Genomic DNA, 17,521 nt, shown 5'->3' on the forward strand with positions numbered 1-17,521 from the left:
AAAAAAAATGATAAATCAAAATTATATTTCTATACAGTGCAATGAACTTAATATTATCAGCAGTTCCAAATTTGAATGATTTTTGCGTCATTTCGATGTATCCATAGTCAATACCGCAGTAATCACTGAACTCGAATGGCAATTCTCGCACTCAAAACGGTTCGAACCGATTTGTACGATAAATCGTATGAACTTGAAAAAATGTCATACGAGATCGTGTTTAGACAAGTCGAAAACTCGTAAGCAAGAATCTCCTTACTACATATTTCTCCGTGTAAACAGTCGAGGAGGCGATTAAGTTGCTTACGAATCTCGTATGACATAATCGTAGGCGAGATTTTAGTTCTTGCCTGAATGTAAACATTATGATACGATAATCTTATGGCGATTATTGCTTACGAGAATCGCCTACGAGTTTTCGTCTCGAAGCGTGCGAGAAACTCTCCCCATCTAAATGGGCCTTAACTTTATTTTATTGAAATCATGATTGAACAATGTCCGTGCTGGAATAAGAGTTTTCTTGCATGTTGACAGCAAATGCGTTAAAAATTGACAAAATTGTCGTTTTCGGACTAGTGTTCGCAACCTAATTTCCGTGACAATTTTTATTACTTAACACACTCGGCGCCATGTGGGCCGCCGGCCGTCCACAAAATCCCAAATGCAGCAGGCCACAACGTATTTTCGAATTTTATCTGGCAGGCCATGTGGGCCACCGCGTACCACAATTAGGAATTTAAATTTATTTTCGATTTTTCTAGTCCTGTCCACAGACCAGCCAAAAGTTGCATCAGCAGGCCGACAATATAAGTTGTGCGTTCGGCGAACACAGCCAATTGTTTGGCTCTTCTGCTAACAGCTGATCCAGACCATAATCAAGTATCGATCTCGTGTCCCGCCGGTAGCCCACTTGGCCTACTACAAAAGTTTCTTAAGGTCAGGCATGGCGTGCAGTGAAAAAAAAATACGTCTCCCGCGCGCCGCCCACGACCTGCTGCTTCAGAAAAATTGTTTGTTCTATGGCGCTGAGAGTGTTAAGTATTCGGTTTTTTTATCGTCCAATATTCGAGTACTACCTATATCGTGAAATATTATTTTTATTTCTCATGCTCTAATAGTACATCAATATAGCTTTACGTAGCCGGAGTGAATTGCATCCTACAATCCATAAGGATTAAAAAGTATCTCGGTTTTTAATTTACTTTGACTGAACCAACTCAAACAGCCAGTGTAGTACGCTCGGTTTTAGTTCCGTGCCCTTTCCGCATAGACGGTGGCGCCATATATATTTACCCGCGTTATTGAGTTTTGTTGTATTTGTCTGGTTGGAAAAAAATATTGGCTATACATTTTGCACGATAAAGCACCGAATATTTAAGTAATAAAAATTGCCACGTAAATTAGGTAGTGAGACCGAAAACTACCGTTTTGTCAGTTTACGAAAAATGTTAGTTTTTTTTTCTATTTTCGTCATTTTACTAAAGAGGGTGTGATACAATTGTACCCCACCCTTCAACACTTTTAAACGTGTCTGCTGTCAATATGCTATAAAAATCTGATTCCAGCACGACCATTGTTCTATCTTGATTTCAATAAAAAAAGTTATTGTGTTGGTTGTAGTTGTAAAAAAATAGATTTAGTCGGTACGCCGTTTTTTAACTAACAAGAATGTTTCACTGGCTATGCATGAACAAGCTTATTACGGCGGCACTATTTTTAAATCTCAAGAAACACAATTCTCCACGTAGACTTGATTGCACTCAAATAAGCACACTTGAGATAAGATGTTGACGCGTGCTGGCCATGACCACCAATAAGTCAAGCTGCCACTTGGGATACCACCCTTAAACTACACCGTGTAAGACCTTATTACATTAAAATTATTTATCATTAATGGCAAGGAACTTAATTAAGCAAAATCACAAAAACAAATCTGATTCTGAGTCTACAGAGTGGCAATAGAGAACATGGTCATAAATTACGTAATGATATATTTTTCAAATATGGAATTCAAAATAAATTAACAATCCAAGAGGGAATAATTAATTACTGAACAATGATCTCAAATTATTATTAAGTCAATGAATAGTTTGAGCCACATTTAAATTAAAAGTAAGCTTGCTAAAACTAAAATGGCCGCCAATTGAATTGGCGTTTCCCGCGCTCCAGCCGAAAGTGATACTTCGAACATTTGCGCTTGCGTGATATTGTGTGCTTCCGTTACTTCTGGGTCTTCGAGTATAGGTGTTATTTCTGAATAATCCGTAGACGGTCTCTTCACAGCTGAAACACAAAACGTCTGTCATACGTTGAAACTAAAAACCAAAGGTCGGAAAAAGGTGTTCCACATACATATATAGATAAATACAAGCTAGAAGGAGCGACAAAGAGTTGTTAAAAGCACCAAATATTAATTAATTACTTTTTCGAATTCCGGAAATGATTTTACTGCATCGTAGGACAAACTGACATAGGACGTCGAAGCTGGATTTTCATTTCTTTAATTTCTTGACATTGGCATTCTCTTTTGTCGATTACTGATATTAGAAGACAATATTTTTGAATCACCTAATTGTAAATTATGTATAAATAAAGATACTCACACAGAGGTTCCGTGGCAAAATGCAAAACAGCGGACTGTTTGCTCCACCCAAACCTGTGAAAAAATTCAATTAGGCTACCTTTTTATTTTGGCAATGATGACAATTTCAAGATTAGAGATATTTAAAAGTGGATCATTTTGCTTTGTTCAAGCGTCAGAAACACTGGCTTCATTTCAGATTTAATTTTTTTACAAACGAAGTTAAAGACATTTGAATAATGTGTATCGTATAACATACGTGTTCTATTTAGTTCAGTTGATATTAAAAAAAAATCATTGTTATATATAAAGTACCTATCGTAATATACCTATACAGCTTGTGTTTTTTTTTTATCGTAAAAATGTGTTAGGAATCGTGTTTTCACAGCGTATAGTATTGATTGAACATTTTCACTGTTTGCGGAATCAACCAATGCCATTTGCGGGTTGTATAGACTCTTAAATCGACGTTGATGATTCAAAGGAAACAAGTTCGGTTATTTATTGCACAACAGTAACCAACATTCAATCGATACTCGACTGAATATTCATCGACTGCCAATACTAGCTGCTTGTAAGCGGGCAACACTTTTGAAAAAAGACAGACTATAGTCCATTCTTTAGAAAACTTGCCTGTTTCTGGATGTTACTACTGCTTCATATACAGTGGATGGCGCGAGACCTCTCAAAGTATACCATGCGGAATGGATTGGGCCTGAGTAACAAAAAAAGATAATTGGTAACATATACAGGCTGCCCCACGGCTATGCCATGCGGATGGAAAGTACCTTAAATACCGTAGATAGAAACTTTTACAGAAAGAAGACTTCATTTTGATTTGAAAAACCATTCGAACTGTATTTAAAGATTTTTTAAATAATCGCCTGTAACGCCTGTAATTTTACTATACTGATCGAAAGCCTCTATCATTAGGATTGTTTTCTTCTAAATAACATAGCATCTTAAATAAAAGGAAGACCATGAAATTTAATATTGTACACGGGCTGATCCAGGGTCAACATGCTGATTTTGATTCAAAACGGACTCGGGTAGTCTCGAAGTCAGACGAGTTTCTGAGCGAGAAGATGAACCTGATTCCTACTATATATTCCTAATTTGTTAGTTAAATCCATTGACTTACAAATAAATGGACGATGGGTCTAATACAAAAATCACGAAAAAAATGTCCCAAGTCGACCTATTTAAACGTAGTGACATGTAAAGGAATATGAAAAAGCTAAAACGTTGAATTTAAATTGTAATGTCATCGCAGTACTGTCTAATTTTGCTTGCTTCGCTGTCAGTCGAACAAACGAAGACTAAAGCGTGAATGACGCTCTGTATACGATTTTAACGCCCTATAAGTTCGGACACTTTTTAGCGCGGACCCCGACGTCCATATAATTGTAAGTCAATGGTTAAATCAAATATTGTTCCGATTAGAAATGTCAAAAGTTTCCAATCGGCCGGTTGTGAATCGCAATTATGCGCCTCGACTCGGAAGAGACGCGGTATCAATCAAAATCAAGCTGCAGGACCTAAACTTAAAAGGTTTGTTGCACTGGCTATAGGTAGTGCCGGTCCCGATAACCAAGAGGTTACTATAATCAAAACACATATCGGAAATACGGGACCGTGCTTGGGTCAGGAAATTAGAGTGCATTTAAATTATAATAGTAGGTATGACTATGTAGAAATACGTGCCATCAATATTTTCTCCTGGCACGACAATCTTCCTCCATTGGTTGGAAGATGCTTCAGTCGTCTCGTCATCCCTGTGGCCGTAGTAGGGCCGGATCCACAAGTTGTATTCTGTAATTAAATTTTTCGTCCTATCGTGCCCTTGGTGTAATAAAGCGACATCTAATCAATGATATATGTATATAAAACAAAAATAAAATAGTTTATTTGACATACAAAGAAAAGCCTGATAGTGATAGCCGGGTTGATAGTTAGCCCGTGACTATCACCTGGCCAAAATGTCGGGAAACTAGGTAGGTGTTAAAAATACCTATTCGTATGTAAACGCGTTTATTCATGTTGCCAAATGTTCGTTTTTCGCTATTTTGAAATAATTTTAAATCTCGTTTTTCTTTTATGTAGCTTATAATTTAACAACTTTATTTTATAATTCACGCTAAATAGCTAAATACCAATTCTATTACCCACTGTACATTTTTATTTTTTATTTAAACATTTATTTCAGACTACATGACCCATATAATATATACCTTAAGTCCTTAAACATAGGTACAAAAAAAAAAGGTACAATGTAATATGACAATAAAATAAACTAAACAACTAATCTACACGTATCACATCGGCGACGTGTGGCGCACTCTGGTGTCAGTTAACCGGCCGCGGAATCGCCGATACACGACACCCTTCGGCCAAAATTCTTCCTTCATGAAGGTCGACAGATGTTCGGTCGGTACTCTTACTACAAACGACTTAAAATTTACGTTGTGGCGGGACTCCAACCGCCCAACCCTCAGGTTGTATTTAGCCTGATGTATTCCACTATCTCCTCTGAGTTCGTGGAGTAATGTAATCGCGACAGGTACAGCTTTAAACCATTGGGTCTTCCAGTAAAGACGCCTTGCTAACTAAGCAAGTATATGCTTGGTGCAGATCTTTTGTATTCGGTTTTTCACGACTTTTTTGCCGTAACGCCTGCTGTGCGAAATCTATTTCTTCACTCAGCCAGGTACCTTTACAGCTACCAGCAGATAACTAGAGATGTAGCTTTTAAAAATTATTATTTTTAAGTTTATTGAAAGTCACGACATTTTAGCCCGCATAAGGGTGACCTTTATCTTACCTATAATAGCGGAATATGAGTCAACTTCCCAAATTAGCGTGTAACTTGTTCCCGTGGCTCTGTTTAATGCGGGATCCACTTTAAACGAAGCTGCGTTGGGTACCCCTGTGAAAAAGGAAAGAAAATTAAATGACTGAGAAAATTTAAGGAGATCGGGACATGACGAGAGCCTGTAACCTTTAAAAACTTTAAATCCCAAAGATCTGAGGGGCACTGCCACTGCGCTCGTCACCCTGAGACATAAGTTGACAAGTTCCATGTGCCTGTAATTTGACATTTTAACAAATGGCGGTGTGACGTTACAATGAATCTTTATGCGTAGACGCCTTTGTGTACCATGCGCGTTACATACTAGGGAGCGACGAGAGAAAGAAACAAAACATTTCCACAATTGATTTAGTAAATATTCACAATTCATTGATTTAAATATTCACGGTTTTTAAAAAACTGAGACTTAATTGTATAAAAGGATTCCTCCTCTTCTCTATCGATCTCCATTCGATTGTATTTTTGTTGCATGTACGTATATTACGCTATTACTCTGGCATTACATTCGTAAACCGATTTCGATGTTTCTTTTTTGTTGGAAAGAACCCTTTTCCCCACCTCAGTATTGGTCCCATTTAAATTGAAGAAAATATTCCACCTCTAAGGGTGGGGATGGATCCAATTTCGTGCACTTTCCGGCAACCTATGTAGAAAATAATCTCAGTACAGAGTACTAAAAAAACCGACCTCAAAAGTACGTGGAATTACGTCTATTTGCTAAGTTTCATTGAAATATCCCCTAGTTTGCCACTACACAGGACTTGATACTGGAGATAATAAAAATAGGTTTTCACTACGACACTACTCAAAGTATGTATATCGAGGGAAAAACGCCTTGAATTGATGAAATAGCAAAATCAACTAAATAATTGCTAAAAGTAATTGCTCCTAAAATAAAGTTAGGCGCTATTTATAAAAATGAATCTTCATGCGTGAACAGCCACCCTTTGAGGTGGATGATTTCCTTCAAAATAAAATGGGACCACTATGGAAGTACCTCCTTTCCAACAAAAAAAGAATCATGAAAATCGGTTCACAAATACCGGAGTTATCGCGTAACATACATACAAAAAAAACATACAGTCGAATTGAGAACCTCCTCCTTTTTTGAAGTCGGTTAAAAAACACAAAGTCACCTCGAAATGTTACAAGAAAACCGCTGTATTCAATAGGTCCCTTACATATACCAATGATGTTTTTTATATCAACTAAAATCATTAGAACACGTTTACTATACGTTTGCAAAAAAATTAATTCTGAAATAAAACCAGTGTCCCCGCCGCCGGACCCAAGCAAAATAAACCGTATTAGTACGGAACAATTTTGAATTGGACCTGAGGTAGCTTCGACTAGTAAGTTTCAAGTGTCGACATATCCAAGACTCAATACGGCGCCCTATTTCCCACGTGAATTTTATGTTCATAGAAATAAGTATTCTTATTGCAGAGCAATTACTCACCGGTAAGTTTAAAAGAAACATCAGCCATGCCGAGGCTGTTTTCAGCTCTAAATGTGTAGTTGCCGAAGTCCGACGGGCGGACCTCGCGGAAGATTAACAGATGTTGGTCGTCTTTTACCATAATTGCTATTCTGGAAGTATCAAATACAAATGTAATTAATCAGGTCCATTCATAAGTAAATAGAGACTTTGTTCCGTGTCTTAGGCATATGGCACGGATTGCTTTAAGGTGCTGGTTCGAATCTATCCGGATCGAACGATTTTTTTCTAAGTGTGCGATCTTTGTATTAATAATTATAACAAACTAGTGGAATAATTTCACAAAAAAAAATTTGAATATCTTGGTAGTAAAACATTGTGACATTCAATAAATTTAAAAGGTTGACATGCTGGTCTGCTACGCAGTGGTCCCGGTTTCGATTCCCGAGTAGGAACAAACATTTGTATGGTCTACAATTTTTCCTCTCGTGAGTTTTGAGTTTGAGTGGGTGTAATTTGTGTTTGTCTATTTGTGTGTCCATGGCACCCGCGATTAGAGATGGGAAAAACTGCTTATTTTTTTAAACGTTTAAATGTTGTGTTTTTATAAAAAAGTGTGCTTTTTAAAATCGTTTAGAAAAACGTTTAAGAGCAACGTTGTGTTTATAGCGAAAAGTAAGAGTAGACTACCAAAGGTTTTAATATAAGTAAGTTTATTTGTTAAACACGAGTTTTTATTTTTTATGACGAATTAATTTGTTTAGAAAACATAGACGGCTGGACTTGAAACATAAACTGTCTCCGTGACCGAACGGTTCCCATAGGTACTAGAGGTCCCAGGTTCGATTCCCAAGCGAAATATTTTTATGGCCTACATTTATTTCTCTCGTGAGTTTGGGTGTAATTTGTGGTTGTCTATGTGGGTGTCACAGGGTGTTCCCTAGTGCGGAGCTATGTTGAGTATGTGCGAGTGTGTGTGTTATAAACACCCTGTAAAAAATTAAATTGTTGAGTATTGAACGGACCAACGCTTACACTTAAATTGAAAAGCGTGCTTATGCGCTTATTTTAAAAAGCAACTTTTTTAAGTGCTTTTCGTTTAGACGCTCGACTCTGCCTATGATACAGGGTGTCCGTTGCGAGCATGAGTGTGTGCGCTGTTGTGTTATGTTGTTGTTAAATATTCTACTTTGATTGCCTACTTATTTGAGGGTGTTAGGGTATTGCACCCGGGGTCTACATAAGCTAGAGCGCATAAAGTAAAACAAAAGGCATTTTTTAGGCAAACGCGTTTCATCGTCAGTCACAGCGTCGCTTAACATCAGGTGAGATTGTGGCCAAGCGTGTGTCTATCATATATTTTTTTTTAAGAATCAAAGACAAGAATTAGGTACCTTTCATCTGTCTTAATCCTCTGCCCATTTCGAAACCACGAAGTCCTCGCCGGTGGCGCAGAGAATTCCAACCTGGCCGTCAGAGTCGCTCGCAGACCGACTGCTGTATGTACGAAACTACGCTCTGCACTCACTTCTGGAGCATCTGATGGCAAAAACAATGATATAGTGCAATCACTTATCAAACTAGCACTGGCTCATAGATTTAAGAAAGAAGTAACGTTGAAATCTTCACATTGATTGAACAATCATTCGTAAGGCTCGACTGATAAAATAAGCTCTGAGTGTCTGGTATTTATAAGCAGATATTTTTCGCATTTATATGTATACGACAACAATTTTAAAGTATAACACGTACGCTTAATTGGTGTAATGAAGCCACGTCAAAAGTGATTTTATCACATGAAAGTCGTAAAAATATTAAGGAAACAAATTATGTATATGTGAAATTCTATAACTTTCCTATTTAAGCATAAAAAAGTAGGTAATCGACTAATTTTGTTGGTGGAGTCTTTAAAGCTCTCTATTCAAAAGTTGTCATTTTTCAGGCCTTATTAGAGCGATCTCACACGATGCGTTGCGTCGGTGTTTCGACGCCTGAATGGTGATGCTGCGTTCTACTATAGTCGTCACCAAATAAGAGGCCAAATTTGACAGCTAAAGAAGGCGATAGTATGTAACTTTGAGTGCGATCAACGATACAATAAAGAAACCATTATTAGCATAATTGAGTTTAAAAAATACATAAATTTTATTGAAACATTTATAATATGACAAAACATATTTGAAGTACTGTTTTCGTACTAATTCCAAAATAAAATGCAATTTTGAGTTACCCCGAAACGTCCTGAAAACAGTTACGTCCTCAAGCTATTTTTTTTTAAATAATAGTCTTGTAAGCAATTAATCGTCGCATTTCACCGAGTCACTTCGATTTCTCGGAAAAAATATTAGAAAACATTTTGAACATTATTTGAGATTGTTTGTTGTTGACATTGACAACTTCTAATAATTAAAATTTCTTTAAATTAAGTTTAAATTAAATTCAATTCTAATATAAAGCTCTGAGTGGCACTGTACCTGTTATGGACAGGCGTGTAGGTTACCATCAGGCGCACGACTTGTTCGTCCCGTCACTTGATGTTATAAAAAAATACAAAGTAGCGAGAGATGTGTGCAAGGAATGTGTGGGAGTGATGCGGGCGAGGAATGTGTGCAAAACGGTATAGGAAACTAGAGGTACAGAAAGTATGACACTAACTGACACTGACACATCGCCACCGCTCACCCCGCCCGCGCATAGCTGAAAAGAGTCCGTAACGCATCCTCGCACCGCCTCGCTACCTCGCACATCTCTTGTGTAAAGGCAGTCTTAGGTTGCGAATAGATCATCAACCATATAGGAACAAAATCCTTCAGCGCGTCTCGCTGGTTAAGTCAAGACTAAAGAAGGGGCCGATGTTAAATTATCAACCTTGTATAACAACTCTGATGAGGCCCCTTCCTGGGTCTCCCACCCCGTTGTCAGCGACGCACTCATACACGCCGCCCATGTGTCGATTCCCAGCCTGGAACTTGAAGCGATCGCGGTGCGAGAGAAGAGGCATTTCTTCGCCCTGAAAATTCATAAGTAGGATATTTACAATCTCAAATAATTCTTTATTTCATATATAAGCAAATTACACTCGATATCGTCATATTGATTAAACTGTACTATTAATTTGTAAGGCAGATGTTTCTGAGAATAATGTGTAAGAAACTCTTTATTCATTTATTTTTAGGACAACCACCAAGACATGAGTTAAATATTACAATGTAGAAACAGTGACATAGAGACATACCTACAAAATTTTGCGTCAATTAAAGGTCGCCATGGCATGCAAATATCGACAGTGGAAATGTCGTAGGGAATATTTTGTCGTAATGGAAAATGTCGCCTACGACATTTCGAAATTCGATGCATCAACGAAATTATTACCCTTGTGTGGACGGTGGAAATTTGATATGTCCTAAGACACATTTCGTCGTAAGGTCATTTTCCCTTACGACATTTCAAATTTTCATTACCGATATGAACACGGCAAAAAAAACAGTTGATTCAATGAAATAAAAAAATATAGATAGCTTAAAGTAATTTAAATAATATAAAATTTAATTATTAACAATAGTTACAATTAATTAATTACTTTTATAAAAAAATGGTAACTCCATTAAAAACAAAATAAATTAATTACAAATATGTGTAAAAGGAAAGTACGAGATAAAAATTTAGGTTAAACTACATTGATGCGGACGTGAGAGCAGACTTGATTGGGTTGCTCTTTGTAAATAAGCATTTGTACACATTTATCATTTAAAAGATTTATTTCAAACAATCGAGACAATCTGCAAGTATTAAACGGGTCACTGCGCACTGCTATGGATTTTTGCAAAGTACATTATTACAGAGGTCAAGATAAGATAGAATAAGATAGAGGTCAAGTAAGAGGAGTATAAGTTACTTGTACCTATTAAACTAGTCAGGCAAACCCAGTTTGGTTTTCACCAGTTTATTTAAATTTTCCTTTTCCTTTTCAAAAACTGTAGGGGTCGTTTTCAGATAACCTCCAAAAATGCGTCCCTTTCAATAACTTTTATGTTACTACATGAATGCTAAGTCGTCGCCTTAATTTTAAGAAAAGAAGAAAAAAATTAAACACTCGTGGAAATCGCAATATTTCCCATCGAGGATAAACTCTAATAACTTACACGTCGATTGCATACCGTAACTTTCCAATTTACTATAAACAAACATATTTTCTTGGGAATACAAAATGTGTTTCAATTTTTCTTATCATTAGTGTCAATTCAACTAAAAGCCTCCTAGTAACAAAAGTCATACCGCATCACCTTCACCCTTCGCACACGTGAGAAGGGGCTCCTGTCAGATTGGAGTGTACACAGTGAAGTAACCGGTGCATCTCCGTTTTAGCAAAAAATCGACTTAAATACCAATTTTAGCGCGAGTGACTAAATCGTTCTCATTAATGTAAAGCAATCTATCTAAATAAGTGTTAAGTAACAGTTTTATAAACATTATTGTACATCAATTGGATAAAGGGAACTTTAAAATCCATATACATTTATAACGGTCCAGCATATTTTAAACACTTGACAATTAAAAATGTATCCAAATTTATTTTTTAAATAAATTTATTTATTATTTATACATTATTGTCGCTCTCATTCTTGTCTACTTTTAAGTCAAATCATTACTTTAAGCCAAACATTTACTTGAAATATAACAATTAGATGGTGATGATGGCGGTGATGATTGTAGTGATGATGATGTGAATGATAATAATGCTGATGATAATGGTGATCATGATGATGATGTTGATGGTGATAGTGATGATATATTGACGTACAACAAAGTTTATATGACATTAACAAAATACTTATTTAGATTTATTTATTAATTACATGTAGATAGATAGATGGTCTTACACGGATGAAAAGGATTTTTACACAAAAAGTTGTATTAAAATATTTGTTACATGCTAAATGTTGTTAAATGTTCTTCTGTGAACGATAAAATGTGTGTTGTAATAATAATTTCTCATTACTGTGCCGTCTATCTCATTTATGTTTATGAGAAAATCGTTCGTGTTGCTGTAATCTCATTCGTGTGACCTAAAATATCGTTTTTTGATGTATTTAACTTAAATATTTCTGTCATTTTATAATTATTGACATTGCTAGAACTTATTTAAACGTTTAAGACCTTAAAACCAAAAGAAAAAAGGGTTTTCGTAAAATTACAAATTTTACAAAAAAGTAGTCACAGTTTTTACACGAACTAATTTGTAGTTTTTGACGTTTTGACCTTCTTAATTATTTCTTATCTTAAAAGAGGTGAGAGCTCAGCGAAACCACTAAACTAGACTGATAAATAACTTTAAGCAAGCACACGAAAACAAAGCATAGTAAATAATTATTTATTACTCACATTCTTTCTCCAAGTAACGACTGGATCAGGATTCCCTGAAGTCTCGCAACCTATGTTTACGAATTCTCCGACCCGGACTTCTACAAAACCGTCCGCGGGCACTGTTCTTATCGTTGGAGAAGCTGGGGAACAGAGAAATACTAGTGATTGACATTTCTTAAATATAAGTTACCGATACTCATATTATGGTGATATTTTCTATTTAATTGTATTTTAAGTGGGTTGTTCTACCCATCAACACGAACTTTAGCTTTTACTATGGCAAGCCCACTAATCCCTAAATCTAATTATATTTAAATTTTTTTTCACTTCGAACTCGATCGATCGAACTTGACGATGGACTATGGTGTACCTAACTTTTTATTTCGATAAAAAAAATACACAATGACACGTTCAACTACGCAATTTGTCGTAAATTATTTTCTTGGTACTTGGTGTAACGGGCTGGTGTCCGCAACTAGACGTCAAGGCGCCTATTTTGCGTGTGGGTAAATTATTTATGTAATATAAATAAATCCGTTGGTATATTTTATTCTTAATATTGATGACATTAAATTTACAACGGTAACTAATTTTAATTATTAATACAATGATCGAACACTCAGAAAAAACACTCAGAAAAAATTCCACGAAAAAATGGCACGGTATGCAAGAAGACGTCGTCGGTTCGAATCCGACCGGATCGAAGGAATTTTTTCTGAGTGTTTTTTCTGAGTGTTCGATCTTTGTATTAATAATTATAACAAACTAGTGGAGTAATTTCACAAAAAATAATTGAATATCAGTTCAATAAAAATTTAATTAAGGTAACTAATTTTGTTTATTAAATTATTTTCATTCTTCGAAGAACTAAACTGATTTGTTCTGGAATACTACCCTAAGTGTCGGGTTGATCAAGTCGTGTGGCTGGTGGTAAGCGACTCAAGAGCTTTAAATCACAAAAATGTTCACTGCCACTGCGCCCGACCCCCTGAGACATAAGTTGACAAGTCCCATGTGCCTGTGATTTCACCAGCACCCTTATTCTTCGAAACCGGAACGTTGGCGGCAGAAATAGGTAAGGTGGCAGTACTACCCTGGACGGACTCTTTCACAAGGAGCTCTCCTGCTACTTAATTAGATAGGTATCGTTGTGAACGTTCGGAATGAATGGAACAGTTGTTTTTTTTTTCACGATATGAGGTATGTCCCAGCAGCCAAACATGCTCGGAAATTTCGCTTTTCTAAGGAAACCCTGTGTCATAGACAACCACAGATTACACCCAAACCTGGGCTCCGTCACTCGCTCAAGGTTGTGCAATAAGTTCCTACCGCTGTGCGCCGACGTCGGCGCAAGCTCTCATGCAAATCTTTTATTTATAAGCATTCGGTTCCGCACGATTGCACACGGCGGGCAACGTTATTTTCGCCTCTCTGCGCGCGTGCTAAAGTTCCTTTTTCCTCGTACTGAGCGCTTGGTGTCATTACTAAGATTTAGTCGGCTATTATAGCGTAAGTATTTTTGATTTTGTATGAGAGTGATATATCTGTTACATAGTAACTATTAAGTAAGCTGTGCCCAAACTCACAAGAGAAATAAATATAGGCCATATAAATATTTCTCCCGGCCCGGAAATTGAACCCGGGGTCTCTGCGTGGCAGTCCAGCATGTATCCATTCGACCTTGGAAGCAGTTTTACACACAACAAAATTACTGTAACTAGTTATTACCGCTAATATTTTGACTCAAGGCAATGAAAGTAAAATATACCCTTGCAAGCGAAATTTTTACCATTATTACTTTTAAACTTTTACTAATACCAATTTTTAGCTAGGTTAAACTTTTTTAATTTTTATTTTACAGTGCATAAATATGACATAGAAGTGACTAAAGAAAACTACCACACAGCCAAGTCATCCGCTCGTTTTTTGAGCGCAATACCTGTATTCGTTTTTTAAATTCCATTTTAAGATTAGAAAAAAAATGTTACAAAAAATGTTTTAAAACTTACACACAATATAGTAAATTTCGCTTTTTTGTAACTTATTTTAGTAAATATATTTGTAGCATTTCGTTGCACTGAGTTCTTGATACGTAATAAAGAAGCACTCGCTTGGTTGCTTACTTCCTGGAGCTTGTCAATAATATATTTATTTTATTGATGGGACTATTTACACCTATTTATTTAAAACAGAATTAAATTAAACAATTGCGACACAGTGCACGACTTGTTCGTCCCGTCACTTGCTATTACAATTATGCTGATGTATCCCAACGCTGTGCAAGGGCATCCCTCTCCCTCCCTTCAAAAAAAATCCGATTTACGCTTGTGTCGTTTGACTGTTGGTTCTCACACGGAGATTCTTGGCACCCCAAATGACTCCAGGGCCGACATGGCTACCGTCAATACCAGCACAGCCGCTGTTGTTGCCGGGTACTTGGGACCTTTGTTAATTATACCAATAATGGTTAGGGAGGGGCATTGGACACCAGTGAGGGGTGGTGGGGTATACAGGTCTATGGGATACCGTTAAACCCAATCCCTTAGTCGGCTTTTACGAATTGCGCGGGATCATAGGCAGCTGATACATTCTGATGTTTTTCTTTTGCTTCCAGATCGGTATATCGGCATGGTAGGGTGTCACTGGATACAATTTTAAAAAAGATACTTACTTAATACATCTACAAAGTGTCCTTGTGTGATGGGTGACCAGGGCGCTTTGCGAATAACCTGAAACAAAATAAAAAATATTGCTTAATTACTAAAATGACTAAATTAATTGAAATGAATACAGGCCTTCTTTATTTTTTATTTAATTATTAAGAAAACCAACGGCGTTACATAAGGTGTTCTATATAGTACATAGGATAAGGGTAAGACTAATGATAGGTTTCCTTCGTAATTAAATATAATTAAATAAAATTAACCAAAATGTGATCAATAATATGAGTAAAGAGTGAACAAGATAATACTGGTTTTAGATGCTGAAATCACACACACACACACACACACAGAGTCTCGCTTGTTGTTTAATGATACAATAAAGTCTCGCTTATTGTTTGATGACAAAATAAAATATCGATTGTTGCTTAATGATAAAATAAAGTCTCGCTTGTTGTTTAATGATAAAATAATAATCCTGGTAATGAAACTACTAAAAAAGCAACCCCTTCAATGTAGCGTCTGTCTGTCCTGTTATCACCTCTAACTTAATAAAATATTAATCTCACGTCTGAAAAGATCCCGCCTATAATTGAGTTTCCTAAATTACAGTATTTAATGACTGTTATACGTTTTGTGCTCGTAATGTACAGTATATAGTAAGGATATATTGAAAAGGGTATATGCACAGCTGTGGACCATTATTAAAGGGTGATAACGGTTGCGAAACGAGTAAAACAAAAACGCAATATAGATAGATAGCAATTAATTAATTTGAAACGAACCGTTTCGATCTTTATTAACGCTTATAAAATTTAAAATGTAGAGATGGGACGACAAGAAGTCTATCGATATATGTGTCGTTAATTGTAAAAGTGAATTATCTCCTCGTAATTAAATTTTCAATTAACGATATTTTTGCAAATTAATGAGTAGGAAAAAAATACAAGTGTGAATCACTGTTTTTAATTTTTCATTGTTTAATTCAAATCGAAGGTATAATAATTTGTTTATAATGAAATATGATGAAATGTGATACCATTTAGAAAAAAATATGAACTTTTACCATGAAAAACGCATATCAAACTTGTATTTATGGGTAGTTTGCTTGGTGTAATAAGGCCACTTAAACATGCAAAATGACAACTTTTCAAGAAAGAAAAATTTTTCGATAACTTTTTTGCTTAAATAGAAAAGTTATAAAATTTCACAAAAGCATAACTTTTTTATGTAGCTCGTGTAATTTTTATGACTTTTAGGTGGTAAAAGCATTTTTGACGTGTGGCCTTATTACATCAAGGTACGAGTTATTGATGGTGGAAATCCAGAAACGCATTAGGCTTATACGCTTTTGCATACATAGGACATCCCAGGATATATTTGTCTTATACAGCGTTGAAAATCAAATTGTTAGTGTATTGACCTCGATGAGGGATTGGCGACGTGTGGCGTCACAATTAGTCGGCGTTAGATAAGTGTGTTTTAATAGCAAGTTATGGAACGGTGACATCACATAACGTCGGATAGCACCTCCCGTCGCCACCATACGTCAAAAATTAATTAAACTGTTGTACTATCATTTTTATCTATGTTGTTTCCTTCAACTTCCACGAAAGGTTATAAATATCGTTAGGAAATTATTAAAATTTGAAACACCTATCAGTATGTCGAAATATAATAAACAGAGGTTGGAGGAACTTTCCTTAAAGTTTTAAAAATACTCAGATGGATCAAGTCTTTTAAAAAATTAACTTGTCTTTTTAAAATAATGAATGTTTATTAAAATAATTTATTTTTATTAAATATCATGATGTTTTAATATAATTCATATATTTTCTATGAAAATACTCCACTTCTTTGTTATTATTATTGTTACAAAGATGGTTTTAACACAAAAAACAATTCCGTCGACTCCAGTCGGATTAAAGGAATTTTTCTTGTTTTTTTTTGTTCGATCTCTGTATCCATAATAACTCAATACATGAACTAATTGAAACATACGGTTACTTCAACATACTCATAATATTAAAAAACAATTAGTAAATATAGGTCGTACGTAGGTGGCATCGATATGACCTTATCCCAACTCTATTCCTTTGTACAGAATTCCCGGGGCCAATTATGCAATTAATCAATTTGTACAAGTCTTTTGAGGCTCCCATTTTGTACGTTTCTTTTTTACAATTCTATCCGACGTGTTTTTGGAGTATAGAAACATGCCGTGAGATTAATTATTCAACTTTTTCAAATGAAGAAATAACATAAGAAACCCATAGATGTTCGTTATAGCAGTATAGGTAGTCGCTTTTAAAAGACAAAATGGTATCGCTCGAAGCTCAATCTTTTTTGAGTTCTTTTCAAGATTGAGTGAAAGTGAACGTGTTCATAAAGTTGAATATTTGTAGTTGTATTAGAATAATGTCACTCCCCTAAAGAATGTGTAAAACATGCAACGAAAGAAATGTTAGCAGTCCTGATTGAGGTATCTTTAGTGTTAATATCTATTCCTACAAAATAAAATGAACTAAAAAGAAAATATAATTAATTAAGTAAGTTCATTTTTTTTATCAGTGTATTCTATTGCTATTTAATTTAAATTATTTATGTAA

At 35.6% G+C, this 17,521-nt stretch overlaps 1 protein-coding gene across 2 annotated transcripts in view; it reads right to left on the reverse strand.

Annotated features, from left to right (window-relative positions):
* Window positions 1-1,613: 1,613 nt before the first annotated feature.
* LOC113233648 (roundabout homolog 3-like) overlaps window positions 1,614-17,521 on the reverse strand; it is a 43,120-nt gene continuing 27,212 nt past the window's right edge. For both annotated transcript variants that reach the window (XM_026468815.1, XM_026468816.1), the window contains exons 4-13: window positions 14,924-14,981; window positions 12,271-12,392; window positions 9,757-9,898; window positions 8,283-8,427; window positions 6,910-7,040; window positions 5,403-5,507; window positions 4,286-4,393; window positions 3,215-3,296; window positions 2,604-2,656; window positions 1,614-2,283 (exon numbers count right to left, since the gene is read on the reverse strand). In XM_026468815.1, coding sequence (XP_026324600.1) covers window positions 2,102-2,283; window positions 2,604-2,656; window positions 3,215-3,296; window positions 4,286-4,393; window positions 5,403-5,507; window positions 6,910-7,040; window positions 8,283-8,427; window positions 9,757-9,898; window positions 12,271-12,392; window positions 14,924-14,981 — 1,128 coding nt within the window. In that variant the 3' untranslated portion in view covers window positions 1,614-2,101. The remainder of the gene's footprint in view (window positions 2,284-2,603; window positions 2,657-3,214; window positions 3,297-4,285; window positions 4,394-5,402; window positions 5,508-6,909; window positions 7,041-8,282; window positions 8,428-9,756; window positions 9,899-12,270; window positions 12,393-14,923; window positions 14,982-17,521) is intronic.

This window comes from Hyposmocoma kahamanoa, unplaced genomic scaffold (assembly GCF_003589595.1).
Source record: "Hyposmocoma kahamanoa isolate Upper Pololo Valley unplaced genomic scaffold, ASM358959v1 79, whole genome shotgun sequence".
NCBI lineage: Eukaryota > Metazoa > Arthropoda > Insecta > Lepidoptera > Cosmopterigidae > Hyposmocoma > Hyposmocoma kahamanoa.